The following is a 23,715-nucleotide window of genomic DNA, read 5'->3' on the forward strand; positions in this document are numbered from 1 at the left end:
GCCCCATCTGGCTGCCACCACCCACACTTCCCATCCCAGTCACCGGAAATTCATAGTCATCCAAAGGCTGCTTTTTCAAAGGGATTACACTTGTACACATAACCCTTCAACAGAAATTTTCTGGGCGCACAGACTTGGAAGGAGATGGACTTTCCTACGCAGTATAAGTATATATATCTCCAGTATGAAAATCCTGTATCTATGCAAACACATATGTTTGGGGATTTTTTAAGTTTCTTACAGCTAAAAATGAGTGTATGAGTCTCTGCATTGTGGACCACAGCTCAGAATCTGTGGCATCCTCCTGCTAACTTAGGTATTAAGATGCGGTCTGGTCCCATCCTGCCTCTGAACAGCTTACAGGTTCCTTTAAGAAATGTTGAATCTCAGTTGAAGCTGCGTCTGTGAGCAGAAGAGCATGGAGGTGGAAGAAGTTGTTTTATTAACTCACTGTGTCTCCTGGAGGTTTTCACACACCCCTGTTGACTCTGCTTACCCACAGTCTAGGGTCTCAGTACAGCCTCTCCTGGCAAGGTGACCGCCTTAGCAAATTGCCTTCTTACCTGCAGTGCTCAGATGAGCCCTAGTTTCAGCACCACAGGCTTGTTTAAAAATGTCTGGGGTCACCCTGCCTTGCTCATGTGGAGCCCAGGAACCGTCTAAGGAGCAAGCCTTCCGCCGCCTGTGTTAGTGAATAGGTTTTGCCCTCATAAATGAGACAGTTGACAAAAGAGCGTGAATCTTCAGAGGGCGAGGGGTGTGAAACTCTCCCACCAAGGTCTTTCCTGGAGGACCAGACTGAAACACGACCACATAGGTCCCATCAGTAATTCTAACGCACCCTGTGTTTCTGAAACAACATCCTGATCCTGTGGTGGCTGATGGTTCAACATTATTTTATCAGGAAATATAGCAGAATGACCAGGGACATAGGCTTTGTGACCAGCTCCAAGCCATGCTTCTGGACAGCTGTGATCTTGAGTAAGTCTCCAACAGTAAAACCAAGGAAGCGTGTACCATTGCAGGATTGTTATCAATTAGACCCTGATGGTGAAATTGGGCCAACTACTTACAGCCTCTTGCCCAGCTCTGGGCCTTGGGTGGCAGGGAGAGCCGAGCTCTGTTTCTGGGTCAGCTTCTGCCCTGGGGCGGGCAGCAGAGCTGCTGCAGGTGGGGCCACTGGCACCTCCAAAAGAAATCACATTTACCCACCTACCGCCACTTGGGCTGTGCCGTGCACGTAAGCTTTCCCTGTTGAGCAGTTAGCACACCCTAAGACATTTTATCGTTTGATTGGTCTAAATCGTCTGTGTGACCTGAAGAGCATGCATGTCGCATGCCCAGGTCACCTTGGGACTTGAGAGAAGAGGTAGGCCACTAATCCAGCCATGGCCACAGTCTTACCCCTGAGATGGCAGCGTGGACTGGGCTCTGGTGTGCCCAGCGTGGCCTGCAGAGTGCCCAGTGTGCCCAGGACAGCTGTCCGCTACAGCAGGCAGCCAGTCCTACTTGGAAGTAGGTCATCTCTCTGAGCATCCTTCCAGCAATGTTTCTGCCGTTTGTTTTTTTTTTTTTCTCCCCTCTAGGGACCAAAAAGGTCCACTGGAGAGGAAGATTGAGAGACCAGACCTTTGCAGTGTCCAGACCTCAAGCCTCATTCTGAATAAGCTCAGGCTGCTGGTTGGTTTAACCATTAGTGAACCGTAATTGTCACACTCCACAGCGCACCTCTGGACACCTTCCTTCCTAGTGGAAGAAGCCACGTGTGTGTATTTAGAAAGAAGTGTTCTTCACGGATGCCTGTTTCTCTGTGATACAGACAAGGGGACAGAGTGTGGGGAACTGAGGCGACCTCGGGTCCCGGTTCTGCCCAGCGCCGAGTCCAGTTGGATGAGCACAGGTGGGGCTGTGCAGGTCTAACCAGACGCCCCCATGGAGTTGCTCTCCAACCCCTGCAGTTCGGGTTCTGTTTTACTCCCACGTGTACTGAGGGGTGGTTAACTTCACCTCGTGACTGCCAGCTTTGGCTGAAAGGGCAGATAATGAAAGCAGGTTGTTGAAGTCCTAAGTCCCTCAGGTTTTGGTGGCTGGTTGACAAATCAGTGGGTAAACCTGGCTGCTGCAGCTCCCTGGCTTCAAATCCCTGTGAACTGAATGAAAAACAGCGAAGCCGCTTGTCTTCCCAGCTCGCCAACTCCGATCAAAGGTTTTGCGTGTCAGCTCCCTCCTGCCCCATCCCACCTTTCAACCCCACTTCCCTTGTGGTTTTATTTTGAGGAAGTTGTCAGGAAAGGTAGCACTGAAAACATGCTATGACGCAACACCCGTGTGTGTAACTGTTTCCTGCCGGGTTTCTCAGGCCAGAGTAGGTGGCTGGTGGGCCTTCTGTAGCACTGACTTCCCGCAAGATCGCAGGCTGCCTGGTGATGCCCATTGTTCCTCACCTGGAAAGCCAGTGTGATCCTTAGCGAAGACCACGTGCTGGTTAGTGCCTGGGGGGACCTGAGCGAGAACCGTCCCCACTCATACCCACTCAACCCCAACCAGAGGCAGCAGGAGAGACCGCCACCTCCAAGGCTCTAGGAAGATTTCAGATAAATCCCTGAAGAATCTATAGATTTGCATCATCTGTGATTTAGACAAACTGTCCTCTCCTTTATAACTACCAATCTAGACCTCAAGGAAAAATCCTTAATGAAAGACAGCAGGTGCAGGTTTGCAGAAAGGCTACGTCAGAGCAGGCACCCATCCCATGGGCGCAGGGTCAGAAAGCCATAGCAAGTGTTGGCCTGCATGAGAGGAGCTTTCAATCGAGGGGAGTGGCTTCACTGCCCCTGGTGCTTGATGCAAGCTGGGCCGCCGCCAGACACCCTTGTAAGCAGACCCGCTGTCTGACCAGTGCCTCACCCCGGGCCTGTGCGTCTGCACTGCCCTGTACCCCCTCAGACGGGGCAGAGGTGCAGAGTCCATGGCCAAGCCCTGGACTGAGGCCATGCTGCCAGCTGCCTTCGCACAATCTCTGGGTGGAGTGGGGGAGACAATGGCAACCCAGCCCTGATGACGGAATTTAGGAGGTGGGATTTTTCTCATTACTGAAATTAGCTTCAAGTTCAGAAGAGCTCACCACAAAACCCCCTGTGGCGGTAGCACACAGCTGGATTTAGCCTTGATGGTTGATGATCTTCAAATGACTGGCCACGTGACGCATCTGGCCCCTGTGAGGAAGTGGGGTGGGAGCAGGCAGGGTGCAGGCAGGCCCCAGGGCTCCCGGTTCTGGAGGGGACCAGATGGTAGTGAAGTCACTCCGTTGTGTCTGACTCTTTTTGACCCCGTAGACTGCAGCCCGCCAGGCGGCTCCACCCATGGAATTCTCCAGCCCGGATGGAATTCTGGCCGTGGGTAAGCCATTCCCTCCCCTAGGGGATCTTCCCAACCCAGAGATTGAAGCCAGGTCCCCTGCGTTGTAGGCGGATTCTTTACCGTCCGAGCCACCAGGGAAGACCTGGCTTTGGAGTGGGACCAAATGGTAGAGTCCCTTTGATTTTGGCCCAGAACCCACTTTGGATCAGGCCGTCCTCCAGACACTACAGTGCAGAAGGGACAGCCCTGGCCCCACCCCTAGAACTCAGGCTCCTGTCTACCATCCTCCCCAACCTGGCCTGGGAAAGCCCCCACGGCCCTGGGCATAGCCAAGGCTGAGCTCTCCCAGGGCTAGACCGGGGGCTGCCCCACACACAGCCACCCAGCTCACCGGCGACAGCTCCAGCAGAGAACATGGGCCGCCTGCCCTGGGTCTGAGCCCGGCACCATTTGCCCCAGCACCTGACATTTCCCTCATTCCAGGCCCAGCTTAAACAGCAAGAAACTGCCTTGGACCTCCCTAAATATTCCACAGTCCTTGGAGTAGGTACAGATGATAAAAAGGCTTGGAGCTTGCCAAGGGCACCCAACCCTGTATGAATAGGTCAGTGTGTGAGTTGGGCTCCAGGCCACTGTGCCCACAGCCAGCAGTTGGTGTATGCATGGCCTCCTGCAGACCAAAGGCTCAGGCTGACTTGTGGTGTCTGGGGTGCTTGCTCCTGTGTCCCTAGGCCAAGGACCGTGTCATCAGGCCCAGGGGAGAAGGAATTCGCAGGATGTGTGGACCAGCTGTGTCCTAGCTCCACTGCTGAGTTACAGGCTCCTGGTTCTCTTCTGATGAGGCTGCAAGGCCCACCCCAACCCAGCCAGAGCCCGTCCCTGGTCTGATCTGCTGAGAAGGAAGACTTAAGGTCCCCTGGGAACGGGTGGTTAGTGGCATGCATATCCACATTGAGGCACCTGCTTGCCCTTCAAAGCCTCCACCCCATGCAGCTAACCTCAAGGCCAAGGAAGCCCTCAACCAGCGGCTCAGGGACCCCTCCTGCACCTCCTGGCGCCAGGCGAGACCTGGGCCTGTGGGCTGACCCAGAAGGCCTTCGTCATAGGCCTGGCAGGAGGCTTAACTTGGCCTCTGAGAACTGTTGCGTGGTGAGGGCTGCTGTGCTCTCATCCTGGGAAGCCTGACAGGAGACCCCAGAGGGCACTGCCTGGGCCTCAGGCTCTCAGGCTAGACCCATCCCCGTGGCCCAGCCTTGGGGGTTTCCTGATTGAGGACTGCCCAGCCACGTCCATCCGGGGAAGGCAGCATCTGAAGCGAGGCCAAGGTCTTTGGGCCAGACCAGGAACCCCTGCCTCCCCTCCCGTCAGGCCTGTCGTGAGAACCTCTCTCTTCAGGGAGGTCGAAGTCTGGCTCCTCCCTTGTGAGCCCCCCAACATCACTCATTCACAGGGGCCGATGGTTAAGAGCGTGGGTCCAGACTGCCTAGGTTCAAGACCCAACCTTTTGCTCCTCAGAGGTGACAGCCCATTTAACTTCTCTGCACCCGTCTTCCCATCTATCAAGTGGGGGAAATCACAGTGCCTTCCCGAGAGTCTCACTGTGCAGATGAGATCAGATCATAAGTGTAAGGCACTCCTAACCCAGGCTAAGTCCTTTGTTAGCCGTTGATGGGAAGTGGGTGGGGGAGATTCTAGGGACTCTGGTATCATTATTATTTTTTATGTACCTATCAATAATCACTTTATTTTTTTAACTTAAAAACTTTTTCTTTTATATTGGAGTATAGCTGATTAACATTAATGTTGTGATAGTTTCAGGTGGACAGCAAAGGGATTCAGCCATACATCCACAAGTATCCATTCTCCCCTAGACTCCCCTCCCATCCAGGCTGAGCAGAGTTCCCTGTGCTCTACAGTAGGTCCTCGTTGATTATCCATTCTAAATACAGCCGTGTGTACATGTCCATCCCGAACTCCCTAACTATCCATTCTGGGGAGCCTACAAGCTCTGGTATTCTAATACCTGGGGGGTGTGTAACAAGAGCTGCATAATGCTAGCTAAAATCTTTATTTATTAATGTCTAATTTTGCTCATTTTTGTTTGTATGTTTTTCTTTTTCTTTTTAGTTTTGCTAATTTTTAAAAAATTAATCATTTGGTCACTTGTTTCATCCATGCATTAAAATAAATCCTATCTTATCCTGACAAAAAGCCTGCTTAGGGAAGTCTTACAAGGTAAACATGAGTTTTTAGCGCTTCGTACTTTGGTCCCCTCCTCTCTGCCCCAGGTGTGGTGAGAAGCAAGGCGAGGTTCAGGGTTCGGGGAGACCGCAGGAGGGAAGTGGAGAGGTGGCAGCTGACGGCTCAGGCCGCTGGGTCGTGACTGGTGTCTGCAGGACAGGGCAGTCTGGCCGGGCAGTTATGCAAGAGTGGAAAGACTTCTGAGAAGAAAGGAAGTCAGTGGCGGGCTGTGACCTGGACTGGTGCCCGGGAGGGGGTACCGCTTGCAGCCAGCCCCACCTGCCACTTCCTCTGCCCTTCCCAGGTGAGCGGCACCAAGCGTCTGACCTCAGTGCGGGGCCCGCAAGGCAGCACGACGTGAGATGGGGAAGACCAGAGACAAGCTGAGCATCCCTCAGGGAGGGGGCGTTTAGTGAATGATTAAAGGACCATCACTCAGCTGTGAGCCAAGTGCCGTGTGCTGTGGGTTCAAGGGAGGACTGCCATCATCATGGGACCCCACTCAGTCTACTCTTGCTTCCAACTTTCTGTTGCGGTAAAAGGAACCCACAGAGAAGGGCTGTGCACGAAACTCAACGTGCCTAGGGCCGGGCTAATTTTAGGAAGTGAGCGCACTTGTGGAACTGGCGTCCTTAGCAACAGAGCGAATCACTTGCCGCCTCTGGCTCCCCTCCACTCACTGCCGGCCCCCTCCCCTGCCCCTGGAGGTCACCCTGGGTTCCAACCCCACTGACTGGCCTGGGCAGGTTTGGAGCTTGGGGTCAATGGCATTCTGCAGGAGGGGCATTTTGTCCGCTTCTCTATCCCCACATTGTGCCTGGAAGGTTCACCCATTTTGTGTGGGGCAGTTCTTTCCCATCACTGAGCTGTGCACCCTTCTATGCAGGAAGATCCCAGCTGTGTAAGTGGAAATGACTAGAGCAAGGATGGCAAGGCTGGTCACACCCAGGGTTGGTAACCTCGGGGTGACTGGGGAGCAGCAGTGTCTAGAGGGAACCTGCTGAACAACTCTTCCAGAGCAGAGGAAAGAAATGGACCCCGACCTTCCAAGATAACAGCCCCTGCCAAACGTTGAGCCTTGCCCCTGGTGGTCCCGGGAGACCCGTGGCTCTCAGCGTGCTCCCATCGCTGACGGCCTTGGCCACCATCTCTCCCTCTTGGAATCTGAGAGTCTGGGCCACACAGTGACCCTGCCCACCTGAACCTGCAGTCAAATTTCCTGGGTCTGAGATCACTTGCTCTGTGACCGTGAACCAGCCCTATAACCTCTGAGCTCCTGGAGCCCCGTGTCTCTCTGGCCAAGCACCGCAGGCTTTGGCATCATCGACTCCATGGACATGAGTGTGAGCAAATCCCGAGAGGTAGTTGAAGGACAGGGAAGCCTGGCATGCTGCAGGCCATGGGGTCCCAAAGAGTCAGACATGACTGAGCGATTGAACAACAACAACCCATCCCCTCCCAGCAAGCTGCTCCTCCCTCACCCTTGCATCCCAAATCCCCTTCTCCCCATTCTCAGCAGAGATGAGGGTCCCCTTTCACTCAGGAGGAAACCAAGCCGGCTCTGAGGGGCCGTTCTTTGACCAGGATTTGAATCGGGTCTTAGTCTGCCTGCCAACCACTGTTCTCAGTCACGCTCACCCAGGGTGTGCACGGGAGGCTTGCACACACTTCCCTGGAGGATTCATCACTCCATGAGCAATGCAGTTACTATCTGAATACTTGCAGAAGGCCCACTGCATGCCAGGCACCAGCTCTGGGGCACTGGGGCCAGAGCCCATGTCAAAACAGGCCAGAGCCTTCTCTCACGGGCTCACAATCTGGTCGGGAAGGACATTGCAAAAATAAAATAAAAAACAGTGGTCAGTGCTCTGAAAAAAAAAGGAGGGGGGGAAGAGGAGTAGGGGCCCATGAAGTGTTGCTATTTTATGTGAGGTTATCAAGGACAGTCTCTCGGAGGAGGTGCCCTTCTCAGAAGAGAAACTTGCAGACACTGAGGGTGGGAGTTACAGGCCTGCCGGAGATGGGCCAGGTGGAACGGGCGTGCAAAGGCCCTGAGGTGCGAGTATTGGGGGAGTTCCCAGGACAGATAAGCCAACGCAGCTGGCGCGGAGGAGCCAGGAGGAGAGAGCCAGGAGCGGGGCACTCCACCTGTAGGGCCCTAGAGGCCACAGGGAGGACAGGGGCCAGAGTGTCCCTGCACACCTGCGTGCGTGTGGCCGCCCACGTCCCGCCACGGGAGCCCCAGGAATCCCAGAAAACGAAAGAAGAAGCGGAGCCCTCTCTGCACGCTCCCTACCCCCTCTTGCCACCTCCTCTCCCCTCTCCCCCCGCCCTCCCCCCGCGCCCTCCGCGACCGAGGCGACTTCCTCTTTCCAACCAATTTAAGTCCCAACCCCTGAGCACCCTGGAGGAGAGGGTGCCGCGCGCAGCCGAGCCATGGGGGACCACTTCATCCGCCACATTGCCCTCCTGGGCTTCGAGAAGCGCTTCGTCCCCAGCCAGCACTACGTGAGTACCTGCCGGGAGCGCCCTGCGCTGGGACAGGCCTGGGGGTGGGTGGGTGGCGCACGTGCGGGTCCCCGCACAGCCCCGGGGCTCCCTGCCCGAGGGGAGAGGGTGCAGGGTCGTGGCCGAGACTCCGGGTCCCCCGGCTTCAGGCCGCCTATCTGGGGCCGCAGTCCATGTGAGCCCTTCAGATGATGCGCGGCCCCCGCCCCTGCTCTCCCCGCTGGCACGTGTCTCTGCCGGCCCTCCGCGAGGGGTCCCCGGGAAGGCGCGCTGGTGGTGATCAGTTACATCAGAGTCTGGGCCCCTCCTGTAGGGCGACACCACCGCAGGGACTCAAAGAGTCCCCCCTCCTGCCCCCGGGGGAGCTGGGGAAGTGTTGGCTCAGACCCGGCCACCCCACCCATCATTATAGGGTCTCCAAGCCCAGAGGAAGAACAGAGAGGGATCCACGTTATAAACAGCACGTGGGCTGCATTCAGAGTATATGCGGAGACCTTTCGTCTTTTTTTAACTTCTAATGTTGAAATAATTTCAGATTTACAGAAATGTTGCCCTGGGAAAATGCCAATTACTCCAGTATTCCTTCATCCGCATTTTCTGTGTGTGTCTCTCTCTGTTCCCTTGTCCCTCCCTCCTTTCTCTGTAAATATATATATTCTGAATCGTTTGACAGTTATTTGGAGACATTGTGCTTCTTTACCCACCCAATATTACAAGGGTGTGTTTCTTAAAACCAAGAACGCTCTCTTACATAACCAAAGGTGTCAAAATGAGGAAAGTAACCTCGATAAAACACTGTCGTGCATCCCACAGACTGTATTAGGATTTCAGCAAGTGTCCTACTTGTCCCTCGGCAGGGACGTTTTTTCCAGGCCCAGGATCCAATCCAGGTTATCCTGTGTATTAGAGTTGCCACGTCTCTTTGGTGGTCTCTAACCTGGATTGGTCTTAATCAGTCGTGGTCCTTTTCAATTTTGACTTTTTGAAGAGATGGGACCAGTTATTTCGTAGAACGCCCCTCAATTTTGGTGTTTCTGATACCTCTTAGGGACTTTCCAATGGTTCAGCGAGTAAAGAATCCTCCTGCAATGCCGGAGACACAGGTTTGATACTTCCTTAGATCTCAATGGCTTCCATGATAGCTCAGATGGTAAAGAATCTGCCTGCAATGAAAGAGACCCTGGTTTGATTCCTGGGTTGGGAAGATCTGCTGGAGAAGGGACAGGCTGCCCACTCCAGTCTTCTGGGCTTCCCGTGTGGCTCAGCTGGTAAAGAATCCACCTGCAATGTAGGAGACCTGGATTTGATCTCTGGCTTAGGGAGATCCCCTGGAGAAGGGAAAGGCTACCTACTCCAGGATTCTGTCCTGCAGAATTCCATGGACTGTATAGTCCCTGGGGTTGTGAAGAGTTGGACACAGTTGAGCGACTTTCACTTTTCACTTTAGATCCCAATAATTCAAGGACACCCCGGAAGTGACTCTCTGTTTTTCTCTTTGATCCCATCAGGCGATTTTTATTTATTCCTATATTAGTGATGTTTGATCACTAAATCCTAAGTGTGTCTTCCAAGTTTCTCTGCTGTAAAGCTCCTGTTTCCCCCTTTGTAATTCATAACTGGGCTTCCCTGGTGGCTCGGTGGTAAAGAATCCACCTGCCAATGCTGGAGATGTGGGTTTCATTCCTGGGTCTGGAAGAGATCCCCTGGAGAAGGAAATGGCAACCCACCCCAGTATTCTTGCCTGGAGAATTCCATGGGCAGAGGAGCCTGGCAGGCTGTAGTCACTGGGGTTGCAGAAGAGGTGAACAAAACTTAGTGACTACAACGAGCAACAGAATTAATAACGAACCCGTGGGGGAGGTTATGGAAAGCTATGTGAGTATCCTGTGCCTTACAGAAACAGGATGACTCTTGCTTGAATCAAATGACGATCATGATTGCCAAATAATGAGCTTTAAACTCTACTGGTCCTCCTGAGTGCATTTCCTGTGTCTTCCCTTCTTCCTGGTTTATGTCCGTATGGATCCATGGATTCAGTGGGTCAGAGTCCATTACTATTATTTCTTATTTTGATGCTCAGAATGTTCCAGATTTGGTGACTGGGAGCTCCTTCAGGTTGGCCTCTGTGCTCTTTTGGGGATATATCATGTCATTCTTTGAGTACTTTCCTTTTTTTTTTTTTGGAGAGGGCACCAGAATCCGTTCTTATGGCACAAGGTGGTCCAGCTTAACCTGGACTCTTTCAGCCTTAGGCCTGGACTCAAGTATTTCAGTAAAGAACCCTGGTTCTTTAGTGGGAGTGATATTAGAACACAAAATCTGGAAGCTAGGTGTGCTCATTGCCACCAAGGTGTCATGGCGCGTGACTGCCTTTTCAGTGGACAGACTGGGGGAAACAGCCATGTCGTATCATTCTTGCCTCTCACCGTTTTATATCTATAGCTCCTTTCTCTCACTGTGGGAACAGTGGGTCCCAAGGAGATTAGTGTATTACCCCTCTGCTCAATTCTAAAGCAAATATAAATTTGTTTCAGAGTAACTACACCCACACCGCTGTCAACAATAAACCTACTGCTAAGGTATTCAGTCACTACTCCCACGCCACTGTTAACAATAAACCTACTAACCTAATAAGTCAAAGTTAAGTTTTCTCTGCGGTTTGTTTTTGTCCTTTTGGACTGAGAACAGTGACAGTGCTATAACTAAAAGCTACTTGGAGTCTTTTCCATTAAAAAAAAGTTAGATTATTACCCATTTTATATACTGTTAAGTTCATTTGGTTTTGTTTGTTTTCCACTTTAAAGTTAAAAAATCCTTGTTGGTTCAACTTTATTTCTAAATATGTAAAATATTAGCAAGTTCACCCATTTAAAGTGCAGTGTGGTTTTTGGTATATTATAAGCTGTTCAACTCTCACAACTATCTAATTTTGTAGAGTATTTTAATCTTCCCCAGTGGGTAGCTATTTTTTTGATTCCCCAATATTTTATTCTGAGAAACTTCAAATATGGAGAGAAATTGAAAAAATTTTACAGCAGAACAAAACCAAAAAATCTAACCAGTCATATGCTCACTATCTAGATTCTTCCATTAATGTTACCTGTAGCACTTGTTTTATGATGCCAACCATCCATCCACCCATCAGTCTATCTTATTTTTGATCCACTTCAAGGCAAAGCACAAATCAGTACACTTTGCCCTGAATATTTCAGCAGGCATATCACAGCCAGAGTTAAGCATTTGCTTATAGTTTTTTCTCGTTTGATGTAAAATTTGTGTAGAATGAAACCCACAAATCTTAGAGATACATTTACTGAGTTTTGACCCTGGGAGTCCCTACAGAACCCAAACTGTCATCAAAATGCTGACCGTGACCTTCACTCCATCTCATGTCCCAGTCATTCCTTCCCAGCCCCTAGAAGCAACTATTTAAGGTGTCTTTTTCCACCTTGAATTAGTTGAGGTCACTCTAGAATGTCACAGATGTGGAACGGTATGTAACCTTTCATGCCTGACTTCTTGCATTCAGCACTGTGCTTTTAAGATTTGTCCACGTGGTTGCAAATATCAGTTATCTGCTCTTTTGTGTGGCTGAGTGGTGTTCTCTTAACTGTTTCTACAGGCTTATTTTTCCGTATTGAGTTTTTGTATGTTTGTTTTATATAATGTTTTTTTTGGATATTGGAGAAGGAAATGGCAACCCACTCCAGTATTCTTGCCTGAAAAATCCCATGGACACAGGAGCCTGGCGGGCTACAATCCATGGGGTCTCAAGAGTCGTACACCACTTAGAGACTAAACCACCACAGTTCTTATGCCATGTGATTAACTTATGTGAATTGCATAATTCAGTGGTTTTCAGTACATTCACAGAGTTGCACAATCATCACTATAATCTGTTATTTTTCATCACCCCAAAGAAATCCTATTCCCAGTCAAGCCTCGGCCCCTCTACCCCGACCCCGCCCAGCCATTGGCAACCACAAATCTACTTTCTGTTTCGATAGATCTGTCTCTTCTGGACATCTCTTTCTTTTCTTTTCTCTTTTATTTTGTGGCTGCGCCCTTGGCTTGTGGGATCTCAGTTCCCTGACCTAGGACTGAGCCCGGGCCGTCAACAGCAAAAGTGCAGAGTCCCAGCCTCTGGATCACCAGGGAACTCCCTGGACATTTCATATACATCCAGCCACACAACATCTTCCTGTGTTGTGTTGCGTTTTGTTATTTGAGCCCAGCCCTTTCTGTGTCTTACCTCCTGTTAACTCTCACAGCAGCCCTAGTGGTGAGGTCCTGCTTTTACCTCTAGTTTACGGAGAGAAATTTGAGTTAATTTGAGAGAGTTAATTTGCCCTGGGGTCCGTGAACTTGGTGCTCTTTCTATGGCCCAGGTTACCCCGAATAGCACTCTCCCTCCCACCCCCCAGTCCTGTGGGTTTCCACCGTGGGTGGGGGCTGCCCAGATGCGTGCTTGAACAAGGTCCCCTGCTTCTGCCTCCCCCCTAGGTCTATATGTTCCTGGTGAAATGGCACGACCTGTCTGAGAAGGTGGTCTATCGGCGCTTCACCGAGATCTACGAATTCCACGTGAGTGCCCTGTGTGTGTGGGTCGGGGGTAAGGGGAGACACCACGCCCAGCCCCAGCTCTGCCTTCGGGGAGGCAAACTTGGAAACCCCCTCCCCTCCCAGCCCACAGTTAAGGGGGCATTTTTTTTTTTAATTGAGGTATAGTTGACTTACAATGTTGTCGGCCTTATATTTTTTTAATTTAAAGAAAACATTGAAGGTGATTTTTATTGTGAAAGTATACGTAACATACACTTACCATTTTACCTGTTTTAAGTGTACAAGCCAGTGGCATGAAGCGTGTTCGCTATGTCACCCTACATCACCACCATCCATTTCTAAACAGTCTCATCTTCCCAAACCAAGATTCTGCACCCACTGCGCACGAACTCAAGGGGGCTGTCTCAGGGTCCCCCTGCTTGCTCTGTCCCCGCAGGGGTCATCCCAGGCGCTTGCTCTTTCACTCACGGTCCCTGGCCTGATGAAGACCTTGGCGGACTGGAAGGAGGGTGGATAATCCTGATACCCATGGAACCTGGTCTTCTTGCTTTGTGGGAGCCTGTTATCACCAGGGTTTACATGGGAGAATCCCTCAGGGTTCCCAGCACCAGAGGCTGTTTGGACAAAACTGGGAGGAGGTTATGGGGGGGTCACGGTGTGTGGAGCTTGGCTGCTGGGTCCTGGTCTAAGACAGGTCAGAGGAATGGAGGGACCACAAAAGCACTTCTCTTATTTGAATTATTTAAAGTGAAATGCAGATAAATGTGAAGAAAAACTATATCCAGCCTTTACACCAGCACCTGGAATCACAGCTGATGTCACTGGGCTGTTTGCACAAGACTTTTAGATAAAGGAGATGGGGCTGCTCAAGAGGGAGGGGATATATATATTTAAATATATACATATAATTCTGGGCTTCCCTGGTAGCTCAGATGGTGAAGAATCCGCCTGCAATGCAGAAGACCCCGGTTCGACTCCTGGGTTGGGAAGATCCCCCGGAGAAGGGATAGGCTACTCATTCCACTATTCTTGGGCTTCCCTGGTGGCTAAGTCAGTAAAGAATCTGCCTGCATTTGAGGGACAAAAAAAAAGAATCTGCCTGCAATACAGGAGACTGTGGTTCGATCCCTGGGTTGGGAAGATCCCCTGGTGAAGGAAATGGCAACCCACTCCAGTAGTCTTGTCTGGAGAATCCCCAGGGACAGAGGAGGCTGGAAGCCTGCAGTTCATGGGGTTGCAAAGAGTCGGACCTGACCGAGCAATTAAGCACAACACAGTTCATATATAATTATGACTGATTCGTGTTGTGCAGCAGAAACCTACTCAATATTGTAAAGCAATTATCCTCCAATCAAAATTACAAAAGGAGTGGAAGCCTCCCTTCATCTCATAGCCCATATTAGCTCCTACCCTACGTGGCCACACACACACACACACACACACACACACACATACACACACACACACACACACACACACACACACAGAGCCTAGGAACAACATACAGTAGCGTGGAGCATGCATTTTCTGAGGTGTAGCTAAATGCCATCATCGTGCCTTTTGCCTGTTTCTCAATCTTATTACCGTCACTGGGTTACAATTTTGAGACCAGTCCATGATGATACATCGTGGGGCTTCATCTCACCTATTTAAACTGTTTTATTGGAGAAGGCAATAGCACCCCACTCCAGTACTCTTGCCTGGAAAATCCCATGGATGGAGGAGCCTGGTGGGCTGCAGTCCATGGGGTCGCTGAGGGTCGGACACAACTGAGTGACTTCACTTTCACTTTTCACTTTCATGCACTGGAGAAGGAAATGGCAACCCACTCCGGTATTCTTGCCTGGGGGGTCCCAGGGACGGGGGAGCCTGGTGGGCTGCCATCTATGGAGTCGCACAGAGTCGGACACGACTGAAGTGAATTAGCATAGGATTGTAGGATTAGCAACTCCCCCTTGCTTTTTTTTTTTTTTTTTAAACTTTTTGGCCATGCCACGTAGCATGCAGGATCTTAGTTCTCTGTTGGGGGATTCAACCCATGTTCCTGGTAGTGGAAGCATGGAGTCTTAACCACTGGACTGCCATTGAAGTCCCAGGATAGGCCCCTTTTATTACCTGGTGGACTCATTCATTCATCCAACCACTATTTATTGAGCACCTACTAAGTGTCAGGCACATTCTTCTTGATTAGTAGGCAATACTGCTGAAAGGTATAAGAAACAGGTGCAAATCCTTGCCTGCCCTTGTAAACCTTATGTTCCAGTGGAGAAGTCAGGATAACAGACGAGAAAAAACAAACAAAATAAGTAATTTCTATAGCGTGTTAGATGGTCCTTAGAAGGAGCAAAATAGAGCAGGGAAGGGGGGTGGGAAGGATGGGAGAAGGAGGGGCAATTGTCAGGAAGGAGGCCTTGTGAGGGGGAGATAGCTGAGCAAGGACTTGAAGAAGGAGAAAGAGGGAGAGAGTGAGAGAATGAGCTATTGATCTGCATGGGGGAGGAGGGAAGAATGGGGATAACACATGCAAAGGCCCTGGGGCAGGAGTGGGCCTGGAGCTTCCAAGGGCAGCTGGGGCGGAGGGAACAGGGGGAGAGTGGTGGCAGGAGAAGTTTGAGCAAGGCAGGCAGAGGCAGGTCACGTGGCACCGCGTGGAATAACTCACCCTTTGTTTCCATTCTGAGTGAGCTGAGAGGTAGGGAGCGTTCTGAGGGAGGGAGGGAGGGAGCGGAGGAGAGACAGGATCCAACCTGGGTTTTAAGAGGATGCCTCTGGATGGTGGATTGAGGACAGACCAGGAGAGAGGGGGCAGTGACCTAAGAAGATTGTAATAATCAAACCAGGCAGAAGCGGGCATAGTGAGAAGGATCCGATTCTGAACGGATTTGGGGAGCTGAGCCGAAAGGATTGGCTGGTGGGTTGATGTGAGGCAAGAGAGAAAGAAGAACCCAGGATGCCACCAGAAGCTTCTTGTCGTTCAGTTGCTAAGTTGCATCCGACTCTTTGGACTGCAGCTTCTAGCCCCAGCTATTGAAAAGTGTTTAGGTTGTGTCCAATTCTGTGCCTTTACAGTGCTCTAATAAAACAGATTCCTCCATATCTGCTTCTCTGTCCAGAAAATCTTAAAGGAGATGTTTCCTATTGAGGCGGGGGACATCAACCCAGAGAACAGGATCATCCCACACCTGCCAGGTGAGGAGTGGGGCTGAGTCAGCTGGGTGGGCTCCCCTGCCCCGGATCCCCTTGTCTGCCCTCTGACTGTCCCCTCCACTCCCACCGTCTCCGGACTTGACCTTGCAAGTATGCTCACTGGTCCTCTGGTGTCCTTCCCTGGTCCCACCAGCCCCGCGGTGGTTTGATGGGCAGCGGGTGGCCGAGAGCCGCCAGGGCACTCTTACCGAGTACTGCAGCGCACTCATGAGCCTGCCTGTCAAGATCTCCCGCTGCCCGCACCTCCTCAACTTCTTCAAGGTGCGCCCCGACGACCTCAAGCTCCCCACAGACAGCCAGTGAGTGGTGGGAGAGGGAAGGGGTGGTTGGCTCAACCTGGAGAGGGCAGGGCTTTCCCCATGTTACACAGGAAGAGCCTGAGGATCAGAGAGGGCAAGCGACCTGCCCAAAGTCACACAGCGAGAAAGCGAAGGAAGACACCCCTAGCATCCTTGCCAGGCTTCTACCTGCACCCTCTGAGCCTCAGGATGCTGGGGGTGGGGTGGAGGAGGCACTCTGGGCTGGGGGTCCTAGGTCCTCAGTCTTTGTCCTATCTCTGCCTGGCCATGGGACCTGGAGCCTTCTGACAGCAGCTTCCCCAACTATGACCCAGTGCTGAGGCCCAGATGCAGTAGCGGGTGCCTGGGAGAGTGCTTATAAACTGGGAAGTGAGGAGCCCCTGAGAGGATATGGGGCTTGGTGGCCTCTGTTCATTCCTGAGCGTGTCTCAAGCCCCTCCTCTCCTTTGCCACCTCATTCTCTGTCTGCCCTCGCCCTAGGGGTCTCCTGGACACAGGGCCCTGCATGAACGGCATCAGAGAAGCTGAGTGAGATCTCAGGGGAATGTGCTGCAGAAGGTCCCTCTCTCTGTCCTCGCTGGTACTGAGTGCCAGGGGACACCTGGAGGACAGGGTTTGCCATAGACAGACAGCAGCGCTCCAGCTAGTGATTATGGACCCCTGAACACAACCCTGGTCCCCTGGCAGGGCAGCTCCCCTCGGCCCCTGCGGGACAAGGCACCCACCCCCGTTGGGTTCTCTCTCAAGGCTCCAGCAGAAGGGAGCTGGGTTACAAGCCTTCTCCTTTGGGTCTGCAGGAAGCTGGGCAACCCCCTCAGGCTCTGAACAGCTCCTTGTTTCTTCAAAGCCCCTTCCTCCCAGTCCAGCCACTACCTTCTCTCTGCGGTGGCCCCCATTTCCCACGTTCTTTTTGGGAACTGTCTTGGGAAGTTCTTCTGTAGGTCTGTCCTGAGCATCCCAGGGGGAAGCCCAGTGGTCTAACCCAGACTGTTCTCTGCTGCAGGGTGAAAAAGCCAGAGACATACCTGATGCCCAAAGATGGCAAGAGCAACGCTGCGGGTAAGAGGCTGGGGGCAGCCCCGCGTGGTCACCCTCAGGGACTGCTGACACGACCGGGGACCCTGAGCTTGGGGTATGCAGGGAAAAGAGCAGGAGATGAGAATAGCTGTGAAGGATCTTGGTGGCTGCACTAAAGAGTTGGGGTCTTGGGACTTCCCTGGTGTCCAGTGGCTAAGACTCTGCACTTCCAATGCAGGGAGAGTGGGTTAGAACCCTGGTTGGTGCACTAAGATCCCACGTGCTGTGGAGCATGGCTAAAAAGTTTTAAAAAAATAGTTGGAGTTTTGGGAGCTCATTTCTGTGGCTGCAGCGCCAAGCACAGACCCTGGCTTCCGACAGCCATGGAATGTTCTGGCTGAATGAATGATCAGATTTGGGGGCAAAAGTGGCCTTTAGTGGCCCCAAATACACGCAGATTCTAAGGTACTGAGGATTAGCGCTTCAATATATGAATTTGGTGGTAGGGGTGGATACAAGTCAGTGCTTAACAGGCAGCTGCAGCATTACCTGGGGGCTGGTTAGAAATACAGACCCTCAGGTCCTACCCGAGACCTATGGAATCAGTGCTTGTGTTTCAGCCAGATCCCTGAGTGATTTGTTTGCACACTAAAGGGTTTTTAAAAATATGTATTTATTTATTTGGCAGCACAGTAGAGGCATGCAAACTCTTAGTTGCAGCATGTGGGATCTAGTGCCCTGATCAGGGATCAAACCCAGGGACCCTGCATTGAGAGCATGGACTGTTAGCCACGGGACCACAAGGAAAGTCCCCTGTGCACATTAATGTTGAGAAAGGCTGCTTGCAAACCTCATCAAATGAGAGAGAGCGTGTGTAAAGTGTGCGGCTGGTGTCTGGCACACAGAAGGTGCTGAATAGGTGCAGGGCTGTGAAGCCTAGCTTGTCTCCGCTGCTTTCCAGTACACAGGGCGTGTCCACCCCCGGCCTGTCTGGAGCTGGGTGGGGACAGGACATAAGTTCCTGTCCTAGCGATCCACGCAGGGCCAGCAGGGGAGAGCCGGGAGGAGGCGCCCACCGTGTCCACTCACCCTGCCCTCTCTCTGCCCAGACATCACGGGCCCCATCATCCTGCAGACGTACCGCGCCATCGCTGACTACGAGAAGGGCTCGAGCTCACAGATGGCGCTGGCCACGGGTGACGTGGTGGACGTCGTGGAGAAGAACGAGACCGGTCAGCCTCCTCACCCCGCCTGGACCTCCCTCCCCTGGTGCCCGGGCCCTGGGCCACAAGCCCCCACCAAGGCTCTGCCCGCCCGGAGAGCAGCCCTGGGCCTCGTCCCCGCCTGGCCCACAGCGGGGCTCGGGATCCTACAGGGGCCCTGACTGTCCTCCCCACACTGGGCGGAGCGGGGGTAGGGGGTGGGGCGGGGGGCATCACCCTCTCTCTGAGAGTGCGCCCCCTGGCGGCTCTGGGGATCTGCACACATTCGGGGCGAGAAGGAGCATCTCTGCGGGATACAGCCGGGTGGGCAGGCGAACTTCTCATCACACCTATGAAGCGGCTTCTGAGCTGTAGTTCTGTGGTTCTCTGTGTACCGGTGTGTGTAATTTTGGCATGGAATGTGGTGAAGGTGACAGGCTTCCCAGGCGGCGCAATGGTAAAGAATCTGCCTGCCAATAGAGGAGATGCAAGAGCTGCGGGTTCAATCCCTGGGTCAGGAAGATCCCCTGGAGTAGGAATTGGCAACCCGCTCCAGTATTCTTGCCTGGAAAATTCCATGGGCGGAGGAGCCTGGCAGGCTACAGCCCAGGGGGTCGCAAAGGGTCGGACACCACTGAGTGACTGAACACACACAAATCAGTCTGAATGCGAGTGTTGGATGTCTGCGTGTCTGCGTCTGACTGTCCTCACCCCTCCCCACCCGGTGATGGCTGAGGGAGGCTCCCAGACCCACCCAGGCTTACTGCCCCATATCCCTGGCACAGGCTGGTGGTTCTGCCAAATGAAGACAAAGCGTGGCTGGGTCCCAGCGTCCTACTTGGAGCCTCTGGACAGTCCTGATGAAGCCGAGGACCCAGAACCCAACTATGCAGGTACCTGCTGCCCTCCCCAGCTGCAGGGATGGGAGGAGGGGCAGGAGGAGCTCAGGAATATTGAGGAGCCAGAGTGACCTCTTTGGGGTCAGACATGACTGAGGGCTTGGGCAGAGATGGAGGCAGGGCTGACACCCCCGAGTCTAGGTTGGGGCAGGAGGTGGTGTCTTTGGTCAGGATGGGGGACCCAGGAGGTAGAATAGAGGAGAGAGGGTGATGAGGTCAATCCTGGATATGTGGTAGCTGCCAGCCTGGGGCTGGGTCCAGTGGGAAGCGATACCGTGAGCCAACCTGAGGCTCAGGAAGGAGGGCTGCCTGGAGGTGGGGGTATCGTGGCTGACTAGAATGGGAAAATGGGTAGCCGCTGGCTTGGAGGGGGCCCATGTGGGGTGTGATTTAAAAAGTTTTGGCTGCCCATATCTTCAAATATTAATAGAAAGAGTTTACAATTTTATGTGGATTTGTGGCTTCTCTTTAAAAACTGGGCAAGACATGTACACAGGGCTGGCAGCCCCACATGTGAACAGTGGGATGGAGTGATGGCTCAAGTGCCACTGGAAGGGTATTCTTCCTCCCTACTTCCTGTCTGGCCACTCCTTGTGTGCAGGTGGCTGGCCAGGTCTCTGGGGTCATGGGAGCTCCTGGCCTCTGGTGTGGATGGCGGTGGGTGGGAGTGGGCGAGTTCCCCTGTATAGAGCAGGCAGAGGACAGAAGTCCAGGAGGAGTGGGGAGAACTGGAGGAGATGGTGTCCTGAGCTCCAGCTGGAGGAAGCCCCAGGCCCAGAGAGGAGGGTAAGGGTGGGGAGCCATGTGCTGGGCGGACCTCCTCACTATGCCCCTCCCCCTCCAGGTGAGCCCTACGTCACCATCAAAGCCTACACTGCTGTACTGGAGGACGAGATGTCCCTGCAGGAGGGTGAAACCATTGAGGTCATTCACAAGCTCCTGGATGGCTGGTGGGTCATCAGGTAGGAGAGTCGTGCCCTCCCTCTCTCCCTCCCACTGCACCTGTCCTGAGAGTCAGCCTGGCCCAAGGTTGGACCTGTGCGGGCTCAGTGCTGACCTGACTGTAACTCTGGGTAGGCCACGCCACTGCCTCTCTCTGGGCTGTTTCCATTTTGGAAGCAGACTGCTTCCATCCCAGCCTGCTTGTATCGCAGGGTTCGGTGTCCTTGTCTGAGTGGGCACTTCTTTCCTTTGTGACTTGGAGTCACGTCCCCTGACCAGTCCATCTATTCATTCTCCAGCAACACAATTAAATTTATTAATATTTTCTAAAAAACACAATACCATTTTATAAAGATTTATTTGTTACTTGTGGCTGCTCTGGGTCTCTGTTGGGGCACGCAGGCTTTCTCTAGCTGCGGTGAGCCGGGGCTGCTCTTTGTTGCAGTGTACGGGCTTCTCCTTGCGGTGGCTTCTTGTTGCAGAGCCCGGGTTCCAGGTGCTCAGGCATTAGCAGTGCTTTAGTGGTGAATCAGGGATAGAACCCGTGTCCCCTGCACTGGCAGGTAGATTCTTAACCACTAGACCACCAGAAGAAGTCCCTGAATGAATTATTATATTTGACAGCTGCTGGAGCAGACCCTGTCATCCCTTTTCCTCTTAAATCCGTCATTGTAATTTTCATCTGTTCATTCCTTCAAATGAATGTAAGAATACTAGTTTTTCCTGATGCTGGGGAAAGCAGAGTCCTGGGGTCTTACACATGATTGCCAAGCCTGGAGTCACAGCGCCCATCCGTGACTCCCATGAGCTTGTGGCCACAATACCCCTGATAGGCGTGGCCCTCCACTGAAGACTTTGAGACAGGATTTCTCCAACTTTTATTTATTTTTATTGGTGAAAGTTGTTTTACAATGTTGTGTTAGTTTCTGCTGCACAGCAAAGTGAATTAGTTTTTAAAACTCAAATTCAGTGAACCCCCATCATGCACTCCTGAGGCATTTGTGATTCTCCCACCAGCCAAGCAGAATGAGTTTTACTGAGTAAAGTCTGCAGCATACAAAAACTACTGTTTTTTTTTTTACTCCCAAACGTAGTAGTAAGAATGGGAAGAAAAATCTTCTCAACAAATGGTGCTGGAACAACTGGATATCCCTGGGAGGGGTGGTGGGAAATGAACCTTGACCCTGCCTCACACCATACACCTTTATTTGGGATGGATCGCAGGTTTTACCACGCACAAAACCCCAAACTAGGAAGTTTTTGGAAGAAAGCATAAGGGAACTTGTCGACTTGGAAGTGGGCAAAGATTTCTTAGGACACAGGAGACCATCACCTTATATAAGAGAAAAAACTGACAAATACAAGATGGCAGAGGTTTCATAGCAAACACCTGTCCCAGGAGAGCTGGATCTGCTAATTTGCGCTCCTCTTCTCAGCGTCACAACTAGCAAGGCCTGTGTCACACCCATGAGGAAATTGAGGCACACAGGTGCAGGGGCTGGTGTTGGCAACCTCCCAGCTGCCTTGATCTCAGATGACCCTAAGGGACCCTTGACCCCCTATCTGAGGCTCCACCCCCCGCCGCGACTGCCCAGACCTCAGGGGCTGCCTCTGTTACAGGAAAGAAGACGTCACAGGTTACTTTCCATCCATGTACCTGCAGAGGGCAGGGCAGGATGTAGTCCAGGCCCAAAGCCAGATCAAGAGCCGGGGGGCGCCGCCCCGCAGGTGAGCAAGGGTCCTAGGGGCAGTGGGGGCAGGCTGGGCGGGGCTGAGAAGGGTGTACCACGGCTTCCCTCTGTGGTCCAGGCCCTAGGCTGACAGTGCTAGGGCGGGGGAGACGGGGTGCCAGCCCTCTCTCTGAGCGAAGGCTGGAGTGCCCTCCTACACTGTGGGGCCGGCACAAGGGCAGCAGGGAAGCAGGGTTGTGAGATGGAAGTGGGGGCACCGATGCCCACCGTCCTTGGGATGGCTCCTGAGGGTTGGGGCAGGCCGCAGGGCTTCCAGTAGAGGGGGTAGGCTGAAGGCCGGCGGGGAAAGGCGGGTGAGAAAAGGGCCTGGGCTCTGAGTCAGGGCAGGGGGTCCGTGTCGGGGAGGGGCAGTGGCCTTCATGCCTATCGGGGCTGGCCAGGACTCCCTCCACCGACTGCTCTTCCTCGGTCTAGTCGTTGGACCCCACGGTTGGCTATGAGTCCCCTCGGGTAGGGCTGCGGCAAGGGTGCGTACGCGGGGCGCTAACCGAAGTCCCGCATCCTGCTGGATCCAGGTCGTCCATCCGCAACGCTCACAGCATCCACCAGCGGTCACGGAAGCGCCTCAGCCAGGACACCTATCGGCGCAACAGCGTCCGTTTTATGCAGCAGCGCCGCCACCAGCGGCTCGGGCCTCAGAGCTCCCGGAGCGCCCAGAGTGAGTTCGGGCCGGGGGCTGGGGGCGGGACCGGGCGATGGAGGCGGGGCCTGGGGCGGGATCGGGCGATGGAGGCGGAGCTGTGTGATGGAGGCGGGGTCTGGGGCGGGGCCGGGCGGTGGAGGCGGGGCCATGAGTGTGGGGCCCGAAAAGTGAAGCGAGGCGAGGCCGAGCAGGCGAGGCCGAGCAGGTGGGGCGGGCCTCACCTGGTGCTGTCCATCCGCAGAGGAGCAGCAGCAACCCAAGACCGAGCGCCCCAAGCCGCAGCCGGCCGTGCCCCCCAGGCCCAGCGCAGACCTCATCCTGCACCGCTGCAGCGAGAGCACCAAGCGGAAGCTGGCCTCCGCCGTCTGAGGCCGCCCCCACGTGATGCTCTCCCCAGCCCAGCCCCTAAACCTGTATATACGTGTATAGAGCCTGAGTTAGCAGCCCCTGGCCCCGCCCACCCAGCTGTTCGATACCCTTAATAAACGTTGCTTGGAGGGAACTGATGCTTTGAAAAGTTGCGCCGCGGGTAACACCCTTGATATTTCTAGACTTAGGACTGGAGGCTGTGAGCTGTGTTGGGGAAGTTGCAAGAACTTTTCTGGCCTTGGCCAAGGCCAAGTTTGCACAAGGCCAAGTGTAAGAGGAAGCGCCAGCCTGGACAGGCTGCCTGCTTGAACTCTGGCCTCACTGCAGAAGAGTCCTGAAGAAGAGTGGACACAGTGCATAGCTGGGTCGGGGCGGGGCGGGGTAGAGGGGGTGGGGGTGGGGGGTCAGGGCTGTAGTTGACTTTTTGTGTACACTTTGAATGCCAAAATAATTGTAATTTAGGTTTAGGGAGACACACATTGGATGTAAAGGTATACCATAAACTGAAAGGGAAGAAATGGAAAAAGACATTCATGCAAATAGGAACTTAAAAGACTGCTGGAGCAGCTATACTTAGAGAAAACAGACTTTGTAACAAAGACTGTAATAAGAGACAAAGGCATCCCATAACAATAAAGGGGTCAATCCAATAAGAGGATATAACATTTGTAAATATTTATGCACCCAACATAGGAGCACTAACATATAGAAAGC

General features: G+C 53.0%; 1 protein-coding gene across 2 annotated transcripts; it reads left to right on the forward strand.

The window, feature by feature from the left end:
- The first annotated feature begins 8,028 nt into the window (after positions 1 to 8,028).
- NCF1 (neutrophil cytosolic factor 1) lies at positions 8,029 to 23,075 on the forward strand. Of its 2 annotated transcripts, XM_068968556.1 has the most exons (11): positions 8,029 to 8,109; positions 12,613 to 12,693; positions 15,786 to 15,861; positions 16,013 to 16,178; positions 17,182 to 17,237; positions 18,305 to 18,427; positions 19,183 to 19,290; positions 20,141 to 20,258; positions 21,859 to 21,966; positions 22,505 to 22,647; positions 22,874 to 23,075. In XM_068968556.1, the coding sequence occupies exons 1-11, from the start codon at positions 8,038 to 8,040 to the stop codon at positions 22,999 to 23,001; spliced, it is 1,179 nt and encodes a 392-aa protein (XP_068824657.1). In that variant the 5' UTR covers positions 8,029 to 8,037; the 3' UTR covers positions 23,002 to 23,075. The 2 variants fall into 2 exon arrangements, with proteins under 2 accessions (XP_068824657.1, XP_068824658.1); XM_068968557.1 differs by lacking the exon at positions 21,859 to 21,966.
- The last annotated feature ends 640 nt before the right edge of the window (positions 23,076 to 23,715 follow it).

The sequence above is a fragment of the Capricornis sumatraensis genome, chromosome 3 (genome assembly GCF_032405125.1).
Source record: "Capricornis sumatraensis isolate serow.1 chromosome 3, serow.2, whole genome shotgun sequence".
Classification (NCBI taxonomy): Eukaryota; Metazoa; Chordata; class Mammalia; order Artiodactyla; family Bovidae; genus Capricornis; species Capricornis sumatraensis.